This window comes from Vipera ursinii, assembly GCF_947247035.1.
Source record: "Vipera ursinii genome assembly, chromosome: 5".
NCBI classification, from domain to species: domain Eukaryota; kingdom Metazoa; phylum Chordata; class Lepidosauria; order Squamata; family Viperidae; genus Vipera; species Vipera ursinii.
Genome location: NC_139518.1, coordinates 40,114,635 through 40,137,155, shown reverse-complemented (window position 1 = coordinate 40,137,155; position 22,521 = coordinate 40,114,635). Strand labels below are relative to the sequence as shown.

At 42.7% G+C, this 22,521-nt stretch overlaps 2 protein-coding genes across 3 annotated transcripts in view; one reads left to right on the top strand and one right to left on the bottom strand.

Annotated features, from left to right (window-relative positions):
• PFKL (phosphofructokinase, liver type) overlaps positions 1 to 22,521 on the bottom strand; it is a 77,376-nt gene that overhangs the window by 11,323 nt on the left and 43,532 nt on the right. The gene's annotated exons all lie outside the window — the stretch shown is intronic.
• CFAP410 (cilia and flagella associated protein 410) lies at positions 12,628 to 21,083 on the top strand. Of its 2 annotated transcripts, XM_083363258.1 has the most exons (7): positions 12,628 to 12,757; positions 14,280 to 14,298; positions 15,208 to 15,254; positions 16,512 to 16,741; positions 17,819 to 17,987; positions 18,262 to 18,346; positions 19,839 to 21,083. In XM_083363258.1, the coding sequence occupies exons 1-7, from the start codon at positions 12,681 to 12,683 to the stop codon at positions 19,965 to 19,967; spliced, it is 756 nt and encodes a 251-aa protein (XP_083219384.1). In that variant the 5' UTR covers positions 12,628 to 12,680; the 3' UTR covers positions 19,968 to 21,083. The 2 variants fall into 2 exon arrangements, with proteins under 2 accessions (XP_083219384.1, XP_083219385.1); XM_083363259.1 differs by lacking the exon at positions 12,628 to 12,757 and having other exon boundaries at positions 13,940 to 14,298.

Below are 22,521 nucleotides of genomic sequence, written 5' to 3'. Positions count from 1 at the left end.
GCGGTTGTGCCTCGTTATCATTGTGGGTTCGGATTTGCTTTTTGAATGGTTGTGTGGTGGTGATGTCATGTGGTGTTATCATGAGTTTGTGTCTATCATTCTTGGTGGTTGGGACTCGTCTGTCAATCAAGGCGGGTTTCCAAATGGTTGGTAGGCGAGAGGTATCATCTCGTTTGTTTATGCTGTGGGGGCGTTTTTCTATCTCAATGGCTTCTCTGATTATTCTGTTGTTAAAATGTTCAATTTTGGTGATAGTTTTGGTTTTTTTAAAATCAATTTCATGTCCCGTGGCTTCAAAGTGTTGGACCAGGGATGAAGTTTGTTCTCCTTTTCTGAGTGAGTTTTTGTGCTCTTCAATGCGTGCACTTATTCTTCTGTTGGTCTGTCCGATGTATGTGGTGGGGCAGGTGGTACATGGGATTACGTATACTCCTTGGTTTTCTAAGCCAATTATGTCCTTGGGGTTTCTTAGGATGGTGGATATTTTTATGTCTGTGCAGAATGCTGTTTTGATGTTGTGTTTTTGGAGGACCTTACTGATTCTGTCTGTGGTCCCTTTTAAGTATGGGAGGAGGGCTTTGCCATTTTCTTGTTCTCTGTCTTGGGTTTTTGTGGGTGTCTCTCTTCGGATTAAGTTGGTAATCGTGTTTCTTTGGAATCCATTGGCTGTTAGTACATTAGTGAGAGTGTGTAGTTCGGTTTTTTGGTGTTGTTCGTTGGCTAGGTGTTTTGTTCTGGAGATGAGTGTCTTGGCTACGGAGTTGATCTGTGCTGGGTGGTGGTGTGAGAGTGCGTTCAGATAGCGGTTTGTGTGTGTTTTTTTATGGCAGATAGTGTGTCCTAGGGAGCCATTGGATTTCTTGTAGACTAAGACATCAAGGAAGGGAAGTTGATTGTTAACTTCTGTTTCCATGGTGAATTGTATTTTGGGGTGTAGGCTATTGAGGTGTGTGAGGAAGTCATCCAGTTTTTCTTTGCCGTGTGGCCAGATTACGAAGGTGTCATCTACGTATCTGAGCCAGAGTTTGGGTTTGTGGTTGGATTTTTCTAGAGCGAGGGTTTCAAAGTGTTCCATGTAGAGGTTTGCGATGACAGGTGAAAGGGGTGATCCCATGGGTGCTCCTTCCATTTGTTTGTATCTTTGTCCATTGTAGATGAAGTATGTGTTAGATAGGCAGTGGTTGGTCAGATCTAGGATGTGTTTTGGGGGGTTGTATTTATTTAGGATAGCTGTCAAGCCTTCTTTGATTGGCACTTGGGTGAAGAGGGATACGACATTGAAGCTCACAAGTAGGTCACAGGGCTGTAAGTTTAGTTTACTTATGATCTCTATGAATTGGAATGAATCTTGTACGTGTGAGGTGATGGAATTTGCGTAAGGCTGTAGTTGTTTGGCAAGAAATTTGGCTAGATTTTGTAGAGGTGAGCCTATGGAGCTGACTATGGGTCTGAGTGGGGTTCCTTCTTTGTGTATCTTGGGCAGACCATAGAGCTTAGGACATCTGGATGATTTTTCTCTGGGAATGATTGTTTTCTGGATCTCTTCACTGATGGGGGTGGCTTTTATTTTGGATTTTGTGGTTTTTTCCAGGTAGGTGGTGGGATCTGTCTTGAGGAGTTTGTATGTGGAGTCTCGGAGTAGGTTGGATAATTTGGTATGGTAGTAAGATGAGTTCATTACCACCGTGGCGTTGCCTTTGTCTGCTGGCAGAATGATTATGCTGGTGTCATTTTTTAGGTTAAGTAGTGCTGTCTGTTCCTCTTTGGGTAAGTTGCTTTTGGGTGGTTTGCTGGTGCAGAGTATGTTGGTAACTTCGAGTCTGATTTTGTTGGCGTCATCAGGGTTAATTTTGGTCAGGCTGGATTCGACTCCGCATATAATGGTTTCCATGGGAATGTGTTTGGGAGCGACTGCAAAATTAAATCCTTTAGACAGGACGTTGGTTTCGGCTTTGGTGAGAATGCTATCTGAGATGTTGTGCACAGTTTGTTTCATGTGTTGCTGTGAGAGAGGAGGGGTTTGTTTCTGGCGTTCCTTTAGTCTTCGGAGTTTATTGGTGTGTGTGTCTGTTTTGTAGGCAGTCTCTGTTTCAGCTCTCCAGACAGCGATTTGTTTGAATTTGTCCCAAAGTGTGGGGTGGATCTTGTTGCTGAGTTTGAGGTGAAGTGTGAGGAGGTCTCTGTTGATTCGGTCCAGGAGGAATCTTTTTGTGTGCAGTTCATTTCTGATTAGGGCCAGTTCAGTTCTTATCAGGATGCGTTTGATGGCTGCAGAGTTGGAGTGGAATTTCAATTGGAAGGATGTGGGGATTAAATTTTGATCTCGGCAGTTGCGTAGGAATGTGAGGTCACACAGAATGGGAGCTCTTCGTACTTCGAGTTTTTCATAGGTCCTAGTTAGCTGGTGGATTTCCTCCCCGTAGAGGTAAGATATTTGTTTTCTGAGGTTTTCGCGGGTGTTCGTATGTGGATCTTTGGTTATTCGGGTTTTTCCCCGCGTAGAACTAAAGGTGTAGGGGCAACGTTTCGACGGAATCCCATCCGTCATCATCAGGCTGGTGGCTTCTGCTTCCTTCTTCTGGGAGAAGCATGTGGCTGTTTGTTCCTCTTTTTTAAACTGCCAGAGGGGGTGTGTTCTGTGGGTGGTGTGCTCTGATTGGGTGGGGGAGTAAGTGTGTTCTGATTGGGTGGGAGTGTGTTTTGAATGGTGGGTGTGTTCTGATTGGGTGGGGGTGTGTTTTGAGTGGATGGGCTGGTCTCAGCTGCCAGCCTTAGACCTGAGCTGGTGAGTTGTGCTGCTTTTGTTCGGCTTAGTGTTTGTGGTGGTGCCATGTTTTTATAGTGGGTGTCAGTTTGCTTATTGTGTGGTTTGGAGGGGTTTAAAGTGGCTGATGTTGCAGCTGTAGTTAGGTTTCTGTTTTGCGGTTGTGCCTCGTTATCATTGTGGGTTCGGATTTGCTTTTTGAATGGTTGTGTGGTGGTGATGTCATGTGGTGTTATCATGAGTTTGTGTCTATCATTCTTGGTGGTTGGGACTCGTCTGTCAATCAAGGCGGGTTTCCAAATGGTTGGTAGGCGAGAGGTATCATCTCGTTTGTTTATGCCGTGGGGGCGTTTTTCTATCTCAATGGCTTCTCTGATTATTCTGTTGTTAAAATGTTCAATTTTGGTGATAGTTTTGGTTTTTTTAAAATCAATTTCATGTCCCGTGGCTTCAAAGTGTTGGACCAGGGATGAAGTTTGTTCTCCTTTTCTGAGTGAGTTTTTGTGCTCTTCAATGCGTGCACTTATTCTTCTGTTGGTCTGTCCGATGTATGTGGTGGGGCAGGTGGTGCATGGGATTACGTATACTCCTTGGTTTTCTAAGCCAATTATGTCCTTGGGGTTTCTTAGGATGGTGGATATTTTTCTGTCTGTGCAGAATGCTGTTTTGATGTTGTGTTTTTGGAGGACCTTACTGATTCTGTCTGTGGTCCCTTTTAAGTATGGGAGGAGGGCTTTGCCATTTTCTTGTTCTCTGTCTTGGGTTTTTGTGGGTGTCTCTCTTCGGATTAAGTTGGTAATCGTGTTTCTTTGGAATCCATTGGCTGTTAGTACATTAGTGAGAGTGTGTAGTTCGGTTTTTTGGTGTTGTTCGTTGGCTAGGTGTTTTGTTCTGGAGATGAGTGTCTTGGCTACGGAGTTGATCTGTGCTGGGTGGTGGTGTGAGAGTGCGTTCAGATAGCGGTTTGTGTGTGTTTTTTTATGGCAGATAGTGTGTCCTAGGGAGCCATTGGATTTCTTGTAGACTAAGACATCAAGGAAGGGAAGTTGATTGTTAACTTCTGTTTCCATGGTGAATTGTATTTTGGGGTGTAGGCTATTGAGGTGTGTGAGGAAGTCATCCAGTTTTTCTTTGCCGTGTGGCCAGATTACGAAGGTGTCATCTACGTATCTGAGCCAGAGTTTGGGTTTGTGGTTGGATTTTTCTAGAGCGAGGGTTTCAAAGTGTTCCATGTAGAGGTTTGCGATGACAGGTGAAAGGGGTGATCCCATGGGTGCTCCTTCCATTTGTTTGTATCTTTGTCCATTGTAGATGAAGTATGTGTTAGATAGGCAGTGGTTGGTCAGATCTAGGATGTGTTTTGGGGGGTTGTATTTATTTAGGATAGCTGTCAAGGCTTCTTTGATTGGCACTTGGGTGAAGAGGGATACGACATTGAAGCTCACAAGTAGGTCACAGGGCTGTAAGTTTAGTTTACTTATGATCTCTATGAATTGGAATGAATCTTGTACGTGTGAGGTGATGGAATTTGCGTAAGGCTGTAGTTGTTTGGCAAGAAATTTGGCTAGATTTTGTAGAGGTGAGCCTATGGAGCTGACTATGGGTCTGAGTGGGGTTCCTTCTTTGTGTATCTTGGGCAGACCATAGAGCTTAGGACATCTGGATGATTTTTCTCTGGGAATGATTGTTTTCTGGATCTCTTCACTGATGGGGGTGGCTTTTATTTTGGATTTTGTGGTTTTTTCCAGGTAGGTGGTGGGATCTGTCTTGAGGAGTTTGTATGTGGAGTCTCGGAGTAGGTTGGATAATTTGGTATGGTAGTAAGATGAGTTCATTACCACCGTGGCGTTGCCTTTGTCTGCTGGCAGAATGATTATGCTGGTGTCATTTTTTAGGTTAAGTAGTGCTGTCTGTTCCTCTTTGGGTAAGTTGCTTTTGGGTGGTTTGCTGGTGCAGAGTATGTTGGTAACTTCGAGTCTGATTTTGTTGGCGTCATCAGGGTTAATTTTGGTCAGGCTGGATTCGACTCCGCATATAATGGTTTCCATGGGAATGTGTTTGGGAGCGACTGCAAAATTAAATCCTTTAGACAGGACGTTGGTTTCGGCTTTGGTGAGAATGCTATCTGAGATGTTGTGCACAGTTTGTTTCATGTGTTGCTGTGAGAGAGGAGGGGTTTGTTTCTGGCGTTCCTTTAGTCTTCGGAGTTTATTGGTGTGTGTGTCTGTTTTGTAGGCAGTCTCTGTTTCAGCTCTCCAGACAGCGATTTGTTTGAATTTGTCCCAAAGTGTGGGGTGGATCTTGTTGCTGAGTTTGAGGTGAAGTGTGAGGAGGTCTCTGTTGATTCGGTCCAGGAGGAATCTTTTTGTGTGCAGTTCATTTCTGATTAGGGCCAGTTCAGTTCTTATCAGGATGCGTTTGATGGCTGCAGAGTTGGAGTGGAATTTCAATTGGAAGGATGTGGGGATTAAATTTTGATCTCGGCAGTTGCGTAGGAATGTGAGGTCACACAGAATGGGAGCTCTTCGTACTTCGAGTTTTTCATAGGTCCTAGTTAGCTGGTGGATTTCCTCCCCGTAGAGGTAAGATATTTGTTTTCTGAGGTTTTCGCGGGTGTTCGTATGTGGATCTTTGGTTATTCGGGTTTTTCCCCGCGTAGAACTAAAGGTGTAGGGGCAACGTTTCGACGGAATCCCATCCGTCATCATCAGGCTGGTGGCTTCTGCTTCCTTCTTCTGGGAGAAGCATGTGGCTGTTTGTTCCTCTTTTTTAAACTGCCAGAGGGGGTGTGTTCTGTGGGTGGTGTGCTCTGATTGGGTGGGGGAGTAAGTGTGTTCTGATTGGGTGGGAGTGTGTTTTGAATGGTGGGTGTGTTCTGATTGGGTGGGGGTGTGTTTTGAGTGGATGGGCTGGTCTCAGCTGCCAGCCTTAGACCTGAGCTGGTGAGTTGTGCTGCTTTTGTTCGGCTTAGTGTTTGTGGTGGTGCCATGTTTTTATAGTGGGTGTCAGTTTGCTTATTGTGTGGTTTGGAGGGGTTTAAAGTGGCTGATGTTGCAGCTGTAGTTAGGTTTCTGTTTTGCGGTTGTGCCTCGTTATCATTGTGGGTTCGGATTTGCTTTTTGAATGGTTGTGTGGTGGTGATGTCATGTGGTGTTATCATGAGTTTGTGTCTATCATTCTTGGTGGTTGGGACTCGTCTGTCAATCAAGGCGGGTTTCCAAATGGTTGGTAGGCGAGAGGTATCATCTCGTTTGTTTATGCCGTGGGGGCGTTTTTCTATCTCAATGGCTTCTCTGATTATTCTGTTGTTAAAATGTTCAATTTTGGTGATAGTTTTGGTTTTTTTAAAATCAATTTCATGTCCCGTGGCTTCAAAGTGTTGGACCAGGGATGAAGTTTGTTCTCCTTTTCTGAGTGAGTTTTTGTGCTCTTCAATGCGTGCACTTATTCTTCTGTTGGTCTGTCCGATGTATGTGGTGGGGCAGGTGGTGCATGGGATTACGTATACTCCTTGGTTTTCTAAGCCAATTATGTCCTTGGGGTTTCTTAGGATGGTGGATATTTTTCTGTCTGTGCAGAATGCTGTTTTGATGTTGTGTTTTTGGAGGACCTTACTGATTCTGTCTGTGGTCCCTTTTAAGTATGGGAGGAGGGCTTTGCCATTTTCTTGTTCTCTGTCTTGGGTTTTTGTGGGTGTCTCTCTTCGGATTAAGTTGGTAATCGTGTTTCTTTGGAATCCATTGGCTGTTAGTACATTAGTGAGAGTGTGTAGTTCGGTTTTTTGGTGTTGTTCGTTGGCTAGGTGTTTTGTTCTGGAGATGAGTGTCTTGGCTACGGAGTTGATCTGTGCTGGGTGGTGGTGTGAGAGTGCGTTCAGATAGCGGTTTGTGTGTGTTTTTTTATGGCAGATAGTGTGTCCTAGGGAGCCATTGGATTTCTTGTAGACTAAGACATCAAGGAAGGGAAGTTGATTGTTAACTTCTGTTTCCATGGTGAATTGTATTTTGGGGTGTAGGCTATTGAGGTGTGTGAGGAAGTCATCCAGTTTTTCTTTGCCGTGTGGCCAGATTACGAAGGTGTCATCTACGTATCTGAGCCAGAGTTTGGGTTTGTGGTTGGATTTTTCTAGAGCGAGGGTTTCAAAGTGTTCCATGTAGAGGTTTGCGATGACAGGTGAAAGGGGTGATCCCATGGGTGCTCCTTCCATTTGTTTGTATCTTTGTCCATTGTAGATGAAGTATGTGTTAGATAGGCAGTGGTTGGTCAGATCTAGGATGTGTTTTGGGGGGTTGTATTTATTTAGGATAGCTGTCAAGGCTTCTTTGATTGGCACTTGGGTGAAGAGGGATACGACATTGAAGCTCACAAGTAGGTCACAGGGCTGTAAGTTTAGTTTACTTATGATCTCTATGAATTGGAATGAATCTTGTACGTGTGAGGTGATGGAATTTGCGTAAGGCTGTAGTTGTTTGGCAAGAAATTTGGCTAGATTTTGTAGAGGTGAGCCTATGGAGCTGACTATGGGTCTGAGTGGGGTTCCTTCTTTGTGTATCTTGGGCAGACCATAGAGCTTAGGACATCTGGATGATTTTTCTCTGGGAATGATTGTTTTCTGGATCTCTTCACTGATGGGGGTGGCTTTTATTTTGGATTTTGTGGTTTTTTCCAGGTAGGTGGTGGGATCTGTCTTGAGGAGTTTGTATGTGGAGTCTCGGAGTAGGTTGGATAATTTGGTATGGTAGTCAGATGAGTTCATTACCACCGTGGCGTTGCCTTTGTCTGCTGGCAGAATGATTATGCTGGTGTCATTTTTTAGGTTAAGTAGTGCTGTCTGTTCCTCTTTGGGTAAGTTGCTTTTGGGTGGTTTGCTGGTGCAGAGTATGTTGGTAACTTCGAGTCTGATTTTGTTGGCGTCATCAGGGTTAATTTTGGTCAGGCTGGATTCGACTCCGCATATAATGGTTTCCATGGGAATGTGTTTGGGAGCGACTGCAAAATTAAATCCTTTAGACAGGACGTTGGTTTCGGCTTTGGTGAGAATGCTATCTGAGATGTTGTGCACAGTTTGTTTCATGTGTTGCTGTGAGAGAGGAGGGGTTTGTTTCTGGCGTTCCTTTAGTCTTCGGAGTTTATTGGTGTGTGTGTCTGTTTTGTAGGCAGTCTCTGTTTCAGCTCTCCAGACAGCGATTTGTTTGAATTTGTCCCAAAGTGTGGGGTGGATCTTGTTGCTGAGTTTGAGGTGAAGTGTGAGGAGGTCTCTGTTGATTCGGTCCAGGAGGAATCTTTTTGTGTGCAGTTCATTTCTGATTAGGGCCAGTTCAGTTCTTATCAGGATGCGTTTGATGGCTGCAGAGTTGGAGTGGAATTTCAATTGGAAGGATGTGGGGATTAAATTTTGATCTCGGCAGTTGCGTAGGAATGTGAGGTCACACAGAATGGGAGCTCTTCGTACTTCGAGTTTTTCATAGGTCCTAGTTAGCTGGTGGATTTCCTCCCCGTAGAGGTAAGATATTTGTTTTCTGAGGTTTTCGCGGGTGTTCGTATGTGGATCTTTGGTTATTCGGGTTTTTCCCCGCGTAGAACTAAAGGTGTAGGGGCGACGTTTCGACGGAATCCCATCCGTCATCATCAGGCTGGTGGCTTCTGCTTCCTTCTTCTGGGAGAAGCATGTGGCTGTTTGTTCCTCTTTTTTAAACTGCCAGAGGGGGTGTGTTCTGTGGGTGGTGTGCTCTGATTGGGTGGGGGAGTAAGTGTGTTCTGATTGGGTGGGAGTGTGTTTTGAATGGTGGGTGTGTTCTGATTGGGTGGGGGTGTGTTTTGAGTGGATGGGCTGGTCTCAGCTGCCAGCCTTAGACCTGAGCTGGTGAGTTGTGCTGCTTTTGTTCGGCTTAGTGTTTGTGGTGGTGCCATGTTTTTATAGTGGGTGTCAGTTTGCTTATTGTGTGGTTTGGAGGGGTTTAAAGTGGCTGATGTTGCAGCTGTAGTTAGGTTTCTGTTTTGCGGTTGTGCCTCGTTATCATTGTGGGTTCGGATTTGCTTTTTGAATGGTTGTGTGGTGGTGATGTCATGTGGTGTTATCATGAGTTTGTGTCTATCATTCTTGGTGGTTGGGACTCGTCTGTCAATCAAGGCGGGTTTCCAAATGGTTGGTAGGCGAGAGGTATCATCTTGTTTGTTTATGCCGTGGGGGCGTTTTTCTATCTCAATGGCTTCTCTGATTATTCTGTTGTTAAAATGTTCAATTTTGGTGATAGTTTTGGTTTTTTTAAAATCAATTTCATGTCCCGTGGCTTCAAAGTGTTGGACCAGGGATGAAGTTTGTTCTCCTTTTCTGAGTGAGTTTTTGTGCTCTTCAATGCGTGCACTTATTCTTCTGTTGGTCTGTCCGATGTATGTGGTGGGGCAGGTGGTGCATGGGATTTCGTATACTCCTTGGTTTTCTAAGCCAATTATGTCCTTGGGGTTTCTTAGGATGGTGGATATTTTTCTGAAGAAAATGGCAAAGCCCTCCTCCCATACTTAAAAGGGACCACAGACAGAATCAGCAAGGTCCTCCAAAAACACAACATCAAAACAGCATTCTACACAGAATGTTTGTTCGTCAGAAACTTCTGAGAGCAGCCACACACCCTTTATACCTTATGGGGTGTGGCTCAATGACTCAGCTACTCCCTGACCCTCCTACCCAACATACGTTGCTGCAGACGCTTGGCCCTGCGTCTTTCTCGAGGGTCTAGCCATGACTCATCTTCGCTAGACTGCTGCAGCTGTTCGAGCACCGGCTGCTCCTCTCGGCCTCCCGATGGAGACCGAGGCCTTGCCAGAGAGGAGGGCCCCAGAGAGGGAGACCTTGCCAGTTCCTCCCCATCATCCTCAGAGTCCTCGTCCTCGGTTAGGACAGGCGCGGGGGTCGGGGCCACAACACTAGGAATCCCAGAACACCTCATTATCCTCATGAAAAACTTATATACATGATAGGAAGCCACAATCCAGAACATGGTGAAACAGATTGGCTCCAGGTTGGCAAAGGAGTGTAAAAAGGCTACATTTTCTCCCTTATTTATTCACCCTATTTATGGAATATATAGTAAGGGAAGCTGGATTGAAAAGGTGAGGTGATTTTAAAATTAAAGGAAGAACTATCAATAATTTGACACTACCCTGGTAGCTGAAAATGCAAAGGATCTGCAAGCCCTTGTACTAAAAGTCCAAGAACATGGTGGGAAAAAATATATATGGTACTTCTGCCTTTAACAATCATTAACAGCAATGGAACAAATAGTCAAGATACATGTTGCAAACTAGCATTCAGTAGACCAGCCATGAAGACTTTGGAAAAGATATTCAAATGCTGTGATGTGTCTAACATACAAAGATCAGAAATATGCACGCCATGGTATTCCCTGTAACACTCTGTAGAAATGAAAGTTGGAATTTAAAGGATAGAAAGAGAATTGATGCTGTTGAATCATAGTGTTGGAGTAAACCTTTAAGTATATCATGAACAGCCAAAAAAGCAAACTCACTGATCATTGAACAAATCAATCTAGAGTTCTCACTCAAGGCACAAATGACCAGACTCAAATTATCCTACTTTGGACTCAGCTCATTGGAAAAAAGCTCCAATGCTGGGAAAAGCAGAAGGAAAAGGAAGAAGAAAATAGCCAGCAACAAGGTGGATGGGCTGTTAAACGCACTCAGTGCACTATTGGGAGACATGAAAGAACAGATTAAGCATTAAGGGGTACTATGAGGAGTCTTGAAGAAAATCTATGACAGACATATCAAACACAAGGCCCGGGGGCCGGATCCGGCCCATGAAGTGGTTTCATGTGGCCCACGAAGCCATCCTGGAAACAGTGAGGGAACGGCCCCCGCTGCCTTGGCCCCAGCTGGTTGGGAGCCAATGTAGAATTTCATGGTGGCCATCTATGCTGAAACGCATTCAGTCTTAGCTCCACAAGGGCATCTGGAAACAGCAAGTGACCAGCCCCTGCCGCATCGGCCCCACCCCCTGGGTGCGCGCTGGGGAAGTATCACCCTTTGTGAGGAATGAAGAGATGCACCATCGCCTGGAAGTGGCCAGCACATGGCCCTGCCTACTTCGGGAAGTCTAGGGGCTGGGCAGCATTGCGCTTCTCTTCAGATTCATGCCACCTGGCTCAGCCTCTCAGCACTGTGAGGAGAGCGCCCCACTGCCTGCCAAAACTGGGCAGGCTGGGGGCTGGGCAGCACTGCGTAGGTAGCATCAACTCATGCTGCTCATGGCATCCCCTCCACCAGAGCCCACCAAGCCGGATATGTGAAGTAGGCGAAGGCCATGTGCTGGCCATTTCCAGGTGATGGTGTATTTCTTCATTCCTCACAAAGGATGACACTTCCCCAGCTGCATTTCTTGCCTATTTTTCTCCCTCCCTCATCTCAAATATTTTCCCACCACTCTCAAGGAAGAAAGGAAGGAGAGGGAATGTCTGAAGGAAGTCCTGCCTTAGTCCTACCCTGTTGCCCTTTCATCATCCCTTTGCCCCCTCCTCCTGGCCTATCCTGGGGGGTTTCCCATGCTATTGCTAAGGAAGCTTTGGATACAAAGCCAGGTCTCCTAACATGGAGAGGGAGTGGGTCTTCCTCTTGACTTTGCCCTTGTACCCATCAAGAGCAACCTAGCTAAGGAGAGCAAGCACAGCAGCAGCAGCAGCCTTGATGAGAAGGTAAGTGCACTTCCCTTGGGGAAGTGGGGCTGGCTTGGTGCTGCAGGCGCTTGAGAGCTAGGCTGGGCATTTGACCTCCGCACCACCATCCAACACCCCCCAACACATGGCCTGAGAGGAATAGTGAGGCTCCTCCAGCGGACCATACTTTGGCACTTTCCCCATCCCTTCTCCTTCTGCCAGAGACCCTCAGATCTGTCCCACTCCTGCCCAGGCCCCCATAGAACTGACCATGCCCACCCAGTAGGCCAAATACCTCCCCCCCCAGGGTAACCGCAATGCTGACACAGCCCACAGTGAAATTGAGTTTGACACCCCTGATCTACCAGGTCAAAAACAACTTGATTATGCATAATTAGATGTGGGGCAGTTCATCCGGTCATTCCTTAAGGAAAACTACTTAATCTTATTCATGCATGAGGCGTAACAATTTTTGCTAATTATGCTTCTACCAATCCATACCAACTGCTGCATGCAGTCTGCCTCTTATTTGTGACCCAGACTACGACGTAAGTGTTAAGAAAATGAAGCACAAATGGGTGAAACCAGATTGCTAGTTTTTATTTTAGAGACAATAGGTTGAATAAAAGTACGGGGGGGGGAGAAAGCAAATATCCAAGTAATGAAAAATACGAGGTCCATCCCCGAACGTCGATCAGCCCCACTCCGAAGGACAGTAGACAAATGCGGGTGCAATTATTGTGAAGCGCAAGCAGTCTAATGCAGCGTTTCCCAACCTTAGGAACTTGAAGATGCGTGGACTTCAACTCCCAGAATTCCCCAGCCAGCATAGCTGGCTGGGGAATTCTGGGAGTTGAAGTCCACGCATCTTCAAGTTCCTAAGGTTGGAAAACGCTGGTCTGATGCCCAAGTAAGGTGGGAAGCTATCACGGGCAACAGTTCGGTGGATAAGCCCGCCGCGAAGCGCCACGACTTCCCGCCTGCCCGGTTCAATTCCGAGGATCGCCGCAACCGACCTCGCCCCTGCAGTGGTTGCTCAGGCTTGCGCGCCGTCGTTAAAGGGCGTGGCGACGACGACGAGGGGGCGGGAATAGGTAGTTAAGTTCCGCCTCTGGTTGTCACTCTCCGCTGGGAGTGGGATGGAGATGATGGCGCCTGCGCCTGGAGTCGTCGTGGGAAACGCGTCGGAAATTTCCAAGCCAACCTTAGCTAAGAGGCGCGAGAAGTCCGATGGTTGTGCGGGGACCATGAAATTGACTCGTAAAACAGTTCTGTCTCGAGCGAAAGCTACGAGCCTTGCAGGGGTCCGCAAGCTGAATTGCTGGTGAGGAGGAGGGAGGTGGTGGCCTTTCCTATTAACTGCAGTTCCCGGCGTTCCTCGCCACTGGCCGTGGCGGCTGGGATGCTGGTCGCTGTAGTTCGGACAAGGATTGGAGAGCTTCTGCTCTTCGCTTTTAATTTGCTCCGTTGTCTTCTTAACGGGCACCAAGAGGTCTAGTGTCGAGAGGTCTAGTGGTGAGAACAGTGTGCCTTGCAGAATTATTATAAAGGCTTTGCCCAGCAAAAAGTGAATTCCTGAAATTCAGTCGTCTCTGATTCCTAAATCCAGAGACGTTGAAAAGCGAAAGCATTCCATCCCAGTAACGATTAAAGCCACTATGTAAATACTGATTACTAGTAATTGAGATGGGTACTATTTGCCAGTTCGGAGTATTTTGTGTTTTGCACTATTAAAAATCACATTTCATTATCAGGTCATTTTTTATTCTCTTTTCTATCTTTCGGTTTTCCTTCACCACTTCTCTTTCCCTTGCATTCATAGATTAAGTGTGTGGCATAAAAAAGGTAGTAAAACTTGACTTTGATCCATCCAGAGGGGAGCTATGGCCAAAAAAATACCTCGGGTTCACTAATCTCTTCAAAAGGGTAAAGTTACATTATCCTGATTTCATCTGGACCTGTCTAGCACTGTATATGGAGCGATTCTAAATCTATTCAGAATTTAGTCAAACACAGCCTGATTAATATAAACTATTGTGTACATAGACCATCACTCAGCTGTTCCTTTTTGAGTTCCATGGTTGCATTTTTGAGATGGAAACAAAGTTTTTACTGTTGTGGAAAAGATTACTTGATGCCATACTTTCTTCCTAATTATCTTCCTGACAGCTGGAGACTGTTTATAAGAATTTTTTAGCTCGTTTTAAAAATATTTTCCATACTTTTCTTTTTGGTATTAGATAGCATATATGCCATTACTATATCTATTTTCCTTTTTCTCAACAGTTGCGGTGCTTCCATTTCCTTCCAAAAATATTCTGAAGTTATCATCCAGAAATATCCTACACTTATCCCACCTGTCTTGTTTTCTCTGTCTGAAATGTCTTACTTTCGAAATTGTTACATAATATGTTGTAAAATCAGTCAGGATAGAGAATTTTGTTTTCATTCATTCCAAATTATAGGTTCCCTGGGGATAAGGACTAGAGTGGCTGCTCTACTGTGATTACAGCTCTGTTGTCTAGATCCTGTTTCTGTTTATCGTCTTTCCAGAAATGTGGGGTTCCCCTGGAAATATTGGGAAAATAGCTCTTCCCCCATTATCATGCACACACTTGTTGGCCTAGCTATCTGTGCACATAGGAGCATAGGCAGAGAAGTCAACAAAATTTATATAGCAGGTCATATGTAGACCATGCTGCCTTTTTACAGGCTCACTAAAAGGACAAAGGGCATTTGTGGAGGGCTCCAATTATTCTGCCATATATGGCCTTCCTTTGTGTGAATATTGCTTTAGTTAATGTACTATTTTATACATGCCTTTTAAATGTGTTCTTCTTTTTTAGGGGAAGCCGTATCTCAGATGTAAGTACCATTTCTAAGTTTTTAATATGTAAGAAATGGAAATAATTGTTGGTGTATTGGTTCTCTCTCATAATCTGTTCCCCGTAGAGGATTGTGAATTTCTGACTTGAATAAAATCAAGATACTAAATCCAGGGAAGAAGCAAAGACTCATCAGTGGGTACTTTGCTTCTTTCTCATTGGAAAAATAGTTATTAGAGGGCTGAGGAGCTGGCAGTGGTGTAATTTTGAGCCACCTTTAGTTACAAGTACGTCATGCTGAAACGGCCAGGGAGAAGAGGTAGAGGATTGATACATCATTTGGAAGTGTTATATCACTGTGATTTACCTTGCTTGATTGAGAGAGAGTTTAAGTGGACTCTCAGTTGCACTGTATATCTGAACAGTCATTCAGGAACGCATATAATGTATATTTGTTTGGAAAAGGTTCAATCCCCCTCATATCAAGGTAAAAAAAAACCACCTGCTTTTATATTCCAGAGCAGTTTCTTAACCATAGCAGCTTTAAGATGCATAGACTTCCATTTCCAGAAGGTCTCAGCCTTCCCCAGCTGATTGGGAAATTCTAGGAGTCCACTCATCTTAAAGTTACCAACGTTGAGAAACACTGTTCTAAACAATACTGTTCTTAAAATTCTGAAAAATAGCACCCAGTAATAATGTAATTACTTTGAAATCGAAAAACTGTTAATTCAACTGATCTCTGTAGTTCAATCAATCCATCAAATATTTGGGTTCAGTTCATTTTGCCCTCAATTGACATAAGAATCTGTTGTACTATGGTGCTTCTGTTACAGATGCTTAAATACGATATTTCTAATCAATCAGTTAATTACATATATTTGTTCCTTCTCCTTGCAAGACTGAAGTTTTGCTAATATTTTGGTTTTTTCCCTTTTTAATCATATAGATATCAATCTGCCATGAGCTTCCTAATATTGAGGTGGTCACATTCAGGTGTGTATTAGAATGGTGGCTGCCTAAAGAAAAGCCAAGGGAAATCAGTGGTCCTTCTTTCAGCATGGAACCTGAAAGGAAATCCTTATTATTTCTTAAGCATTCAGGCACTGTACATCTTCAATCATTGTGTCTTCATGTATCATTTTTAAGTTCTAATTTAGCTGTATCTATAGATAATTGTAATGGGACGCGGTGGCTCAGTGGGTTAGGACGCTGAACTTGTCGATCAGAAGGTCGGCAGTTTGGCAGGTCGAATCCCGAGTGCTGCGTAGGAGAGAGCGCCAGTTACTCGTCCCAGCTTCTGCCAACCTAGCAATTCGAAAGCACGTAAAAATGCAAGTAGAAAAATAAGGACCACTACAGTGGGAAGGTAACAGTGTTCCATGCGCCTTTGGCATCTAGTCATGCCGGCCACATGATTACAGAGACGTTCTTGGACAAGTGCTGGGTCTTTGGCTTTGAAATGGAGATGAACACCGGCCCCTAGAGTCGGAAACGACTAGAACCTTTACCTTTATAGATTATTGTTTCTTTAGCTGCATCTATAGATAATTGTTCAGTGAAAATTCATATAGTGGTTTATTTCAATTTTGGATCATGCATGTGTAGTCTCATGTTTCTACATTATGTGCCTAACCTACCCCTCCAGCCATACTGTACCCTCTTTTTTATGCTTTAAATTATTTTTTTAATAACACCAGATCACAAGGAAAGAAATTACAGATCATTTTTCATTTCATTAACTGTACAAATTAGCAATCCATCATTCAAATCATTTTGAACACCCTTGTTTATCTCTTTATATATTTGCTGTCTGTGTGCATGTACATATCATTTCAGGAATTTATTTTTGATCTCTGATCTCTCTCTACTTCATAAGTGCACATTATCATAGCTCTGTACTCTGGATCCCAGACTTACCGTCTTTTACTTTCTTTTTATTCAACGCATTTTTAGTTACTTACCCAATCTCTACTCCTAGGTTCAGTAATAATAGCAATCAAGACTTGTACTGTATTAGGAAATGAGTAATTTTGAATATCAGTGTGTGCAGTCCAATGCTATAGTTCTGGTTTCAAAATGTTGAAAATGCAATGGACAATATAAATGTAATAGTCTAGTTATTTTTATTTCTCCTCTTATTGTTCATGGTTTCAGGTGTTCTATAGAACCATAAGAAAGGGCACAAACATGTTTATTCAGCTGACCTAGAAGAATTGTAGTTGTTAATGCTGCCCTTATTTTCTTCTCTAGTGCAAATAACATCTCCAGTCTGGAACCCTTTAACCATTGCGAGAAGCTAACTGAGCTTTACCTCAGGAAAAACTGTATTTCAAGCCTTCATGAACTGTTCCATTTGAAAAAACTGCCCCACCTGAGAATCCTCTGGATGTCTGAGAATCCCTGCTGTGGCTCTGACCACCATCGCTACAGAATGACAGTTCTGCGTAATCTTCCCAATCTCCACAAGCTTGACAATAAAAGTGTGTATAGCAGCACATTTCTTGGCAGGGTGTGTGAGAAGCTTAAGAAGAATTGTGTAGCAAAATGAGATTTAACTTTGAATTAATATTTCTTTGAACTAATGATGGGAGGGTATTAATTGTTTCATTGAAAACAACTCGTCAGGAAAAAGTGCACAGAAGCTCAGCATTGTTGGATTTATATAGCTCTTTAGTATGTTGGTGGGCAACCTTTGAACCGTTTGCAGACCACCCCAGTATATCATCTCTAGTCCTCAGAGAAAATGAGGCTGATTTTTTCCCCCCAGTCTTTCTGGAGCTCAAAAGAGTAGCAATGTTCTGTCAGTTAGTTTACAATTAAGCCTATACTATTCTTGCCTTGTGTAAAGAATTATCTGCTGTTGAAATGCATATTTAAACTTCAGAAGATTAAAAAAAAGTGGCAATAAATTTTGGCTCCTCATACTTTATTCCTTCTCTAATATTTTATAAAATTCAGTACCTGTTTATCGATGGAACAGTATTTTTGATAAATACATTCTTTAATATATTCCTAGTTTCAAATGTGAAAGAAGAATTTTTTCTACACTTATCAATTCATAAAATTAACTATGTTGGAAGAGTGGTATATAGCCAAACGTTTTATAATCAAAGGAACCTTGTATGAATAAATACATCAAATATAATATATAGGACTATTATCAAACATTCTATAGGCTTCAATTTAATATGAAGAGCCCTGATGATGCAGTGGTTAAAGTGCAGTAATGCAGTCTAACTTTGCCTACAGCCTGGAATTCGAGCCTGACGGGGCTCAAGGTTCACTAAGCATTTCATCCTTCCGAGATCAATAAAAGGAGGATCCAGATTGTTGGGGGAAATATGCTTACATTATAAACTGCCCAGAGTGCTGTAAAGCACTATGTGGTGCTTTATAAGTGCAAATGCTATGACGAATCTGCTTGAAATATTTTTTTTAAAAAATGTTATTGCTATAAATTGCTGAGAGTCCTCTGGGATAGGATGGATTATAAACAGTGTAAGAATAAATAAGTACCGTAATATTCCCCCCTGTTGGTTTTTGTTTGATTTCTGTAGTGGTGACAGAGGAAGAACTGTCACATGCATTAGTGGAAGGAGAAGAGATAACAACATCCCCAGTTAAAACAGATGGAGACAGCTGCTGCCAATACTCTAACACTGAGTCCAGCACGACAGAATGTACAACAGAAAATGAACTCATGAACTTCAGCCTTGAAGAGACAAAGTGAGCCGAGCTCTATTGTTTGTTAGCATTTATTTTCTGGACTTAATTTATGTAGAATGCTTTGTCCAACATATGGTTCAATCTGGAGAAAAAAAATATTTCTCTCGTGTAAACAACTCGTAATATGAGTAGTGATGCTATGATTTTTAAGTATGCAGAAATTTTTAATTTTGTGTGCAACTATGTGCCCCTCTTTAAATATAGTACCTTGCCGGTTACATGTTAATAGAACCTTGAATTAGGTCATTCTTTTACTTATGTTCCTCTTGTACAGTAAAATCCGTGAGCAGCTTGGTATGAAGCCTGTTGTTCCAAAAGATACATTTTTACCCAAAGAAGGTGGTAACCGGACGAAATGGGTGAGTATAAGAGTCTTCACCACCCCAAAAATCCATATTTTGGATCATATGATGTACTGTCTTGGACTAAACAATTGTATAAAACTCAGGTAATAATCAGTCTTGCTCAGCTGCATTCTTAGTGGAAGAATTGAGAAGACAGCAACAGAAACAAATGCTGTCTTTACAAAGAGGCTACTTAGAGATAATTCAAGCTAGTTAAAGAAAAGTGACCAACAACTCATTACAAACAATGGCATAACAAAGTAGCAACAATAGAGCATTGGAATATCTGCAGGAAATGCCACTTACCTACCAGCAAGAACTGGTGGGAACTTAAAGAAGTAATAGAAAATGAAGAAACTAAAGTGCTCTGGGATAGACAAGCACCTGCCACATAACACCCCAGACTTAACAGTTGTCAATAGGAAAGACAAAAAAGTGTGGACAGTGGATGTGGCAGTACCTGGAGACAGCCAAACAGAAAAGAAAGAACTGGAGAAAATAACAACATGCAAGGACCTGCAAATACAGGTAGAATGATTGTGACAAAAGAAAGCAACGATAGCACCTGTTGTAATAGAGCACCTTGGGTACAATCCCAAAACATCTGGAGCACATGAATATCATTGACACTGACAAAATCATCACCTTCATATACATCAAGTTATTATTATGGTTGATTGCACAGTCACAGATGTTTAGACTGGTTTTGGCATTTTTATCTATCGTCCTTCCCAAAGACATGGGATAGGGATGATGGTGTTTGATGGTGGTAAAAGTTATCGCAGGATGTAAGCTGTTCCAAGTACATCTCCCGTTTGCAATTGACTGATGGTAATGATGTCAATAATGGCGTTCAAGTTGGTAGCCAAGATTTTTTGGGAATTAGTGCCCTATTACTCTCAATACCTTGTTTGCTTTCTTTTGCCATAGTTGTTCCAATTGTGTTGTGCCATTGATAAATATATCTTCTGTGAAATTCAGTTTATTCATAATTTGCTTAAATATGTGAGAACAGATTGGAGGAGAAGTGAGGTATAGGTAGTCCTCAACTTATGACCATTCATTTAGGGACCAATGTTACAACAGTACTGGAAAAAAAATGATTTATGAACCGTTTTTCACACAACTGTTCCAGCATCCCCCAGTCATGTGATCAACATTCAGATGTTTCTGGCTCTTATTTATATTTATGATGGTTGCAATGTCCCAGAGTCATGCAATCACCATTTGTGACTTTCTGGCAAGCAGTCTATTGGGAAGCCATGTTCATTTAGCAACCATGTTACTAATGTAACAATTGAAGTGATTCACTTAACAACTATGGCAAGAAAAGTCATAAAATGGGGCAAAACTCACTTAACTGTCTCATTTAGAAACAAATTTTTTTGACTCAATTGTGGTCATACGTTGAGGATTACCTATAGTAATAATAAGAGGACTAGACTGCTTCTGCACAGTAATTAATTATATGATCTGCTCTGATTTTGGTTGTCTCCTTGATTAACAGAATAATATCCTCAGTGCCATCATGTTACTTCTAGAAGAGCTGGATTCAGAGGGTTTAGAAGTCGTCCATCAAACAATTGGAAACAAACTCCAAGCTTTGCAGAAAAAGGAACTCCATGAGGACCGATAGCACATCCAAGGAACTGTTTCTGGATCAGCAAAATTTATTTCACTAGTCCCACTACTTTGTGTGTTGTTGGACTTCCCGAGAATGGATGGTTTTGTACAGAAAACAAACAAGCACATCTTGTGTTTCATGTGCTTAGAACTATGTTCTATAATAATTTTTCATCTACAACGTAAATGCCTGCATTTTACAACTCTTACTCCACCTTCCAAAATGGCTGGCAGCAGAGATAGCAAGTAAGCACATATAGATTATGTCTATTTGTAGACAAATACTTACCATTTGGAAGAGGATGTACTTCATCTCCTGCTAGTGCCTTCCTGGTGGAAGAATCATGCCTAGACTTGTTTACTCATACCTTTGTCAGACCAAATCTGTGATGCATCTGACTTGGTTAGCATCGTGGCCTTCCCTAATATTCCAATATTGGAGCAAGTCTAAGCTTCGTATCTTCATGTCTCTTCCTTTTCCTTCTCCATTAAATAGTGTTTGACAATCCTGGCCTCAAACCCAGAATTTCATAAAAAGTTAAAATTCATAAAAAGAAAATCATTGAATGTTTAAATTAAAAGCTTGAAGCCAAGTGTTTGCTGTCATCATTCCTCCTCTGCTAAGTTACTTGAAATTAATGGGGGAGGGGGGGAATTATCACTTGCAATACAGTTCCACTTACGTCTTACAAAACTTAAGATTTCCTTCAGTCTATGAATTCCTCCAAAGCCTTCTAAAAAATAAAAGCTTCATGGAAGGGAGGGTACAACATCAATGTAATTATATAAGGAAGCAGCAAAATCCAGTACAGTATTATTTGAGATAGTGGGTGCCCTAGCCTCTCTATCATGCTACATCTAGTGCAGGAGCACCACTATGCCATGAAATAGGTAAAATTTTCCTTCCATAATGTGAACATTTTTTGATTAATGACTGTGGTTAAAAATTATGTACTTTTTTGCTGATCATTTATAGAACTCTGATCCAGATCAGTGTTTATCTCAGGATGGATGGGAATATCTGACCCTTACTAATTTGGTTTGCAGCAAGTTCCATTTGTAACTTGGGATTTCTTGCTTCTGTTAAAATTACCACACACATGAAAATAAATTTTACTTTACAGTCTAAAAATATTTATTTCTATGATCTAGTTTGGTGGAAAAAATGTGTTTTTGTCCAGCTTCACCTATTTGATTAAAAATGCTGACAAAATTATGTGTAAGCTAAGTGATTCAGTGATGTATAGGAAATACAATGTTGTAGAACACTTAAAAAGTTCAGTTCTTCAGATTCTGATGTTTAGTCCTTGATACTTAATTGGGCATCCAGTATTTTAAGTATGCAAAAAAATGGCTAAATCCTTTGTTTTTGCCATGACTCTAAATGTTGTGTGTCCTTTCTAGCAGATGCTTTAAAGCCAGTGCTTCTTTCCTGTGATCAGGACTTCAGGATAAACACTTGCACGATGTACCGTATATACTTGAGTATAAGCCGACTCGAGTATAAGCCGAGACCCCTAATTTTACCCCCAAAACCTGAAAAAAGTTATTGACTCGAGTATAAGCCGAGGCTGGGAAATGCAGCAGCTGGAGGCTGGATCCCCCGAAAGACGTCTCTGCTGAGATGAGAAAACGGGGTGGCAAGCCGCCGAGAGAATGGGGCGGTGGAGTGCTCCGCCGAGAGAATGGGGCGGCTTGCTGTTCTCTCGGTGCAGTACGGCAGAGGCTGGATCTCGCGAAAGAAGTCTCCGCTGAGCGAGAGAATGAGGCGTCTCAGCGCCCATTTTCTCGGTGAAGACTTCTTTCGGGGGATGCAGCTTCTGCCACCCCTTTCTCTCAGCTGCCCAGGCAGCTGAGAGAAGGGGGTGACAGAGGCTGCATCCCCCGAAAGAAGTCTTCGCCGAGAAAATGGGTGGCAAGCTTCCACCGCCCCATTCTCTCAGCAGAGGCTTGCAGAGGTGGCGGCGGAGCTGCGCGCGCAGCTCTCCAAACCGCCGCAGCCCGTTTGGAGAGCTGCTGCCTTCGTCCATGTTTGATGAAAGCAGCAGCTCTCCAAACTGGGGGGTGGAAGTTCTTTTTTTTTTTGTTCACTGGAGTATAAGCCGAAGTGGATTTTCAGCCCAAAAAGTGGGCTGAAAAATTCGGCTTATACTCAAGTATATACGGTAAATGCTTATCTCTGACCATTACAGCTACGCATCACTTTGTTCTGGAAGCATTATCTTTATTCAAACTTACATAGGAATCAAGAGTTTTGCTCAAACTGTGGTAAATATGGCTTATCAAAATAATAACAGTAATTCAGAGGATGTGGAGAGGATAGCATTCGTAAAAGTTTTAAATAAAAAGTCATCTGTTATATTTGAATATTCTTTTTCAGATAGCAAGGAATTTTTTAGTGGAAAGAAACTGGGCAGATACCAACCAACTACATGTTTTTCAGAAAAGTTGAATTGCTTTGAGAACTGGACTATAAGACAAATCCAGCATATAATCTTGTAAAAATTGATTACATTGCATTATCTGCTATAGAATATGCTACTGTCAAGGAAGTGTGAACACCAAAG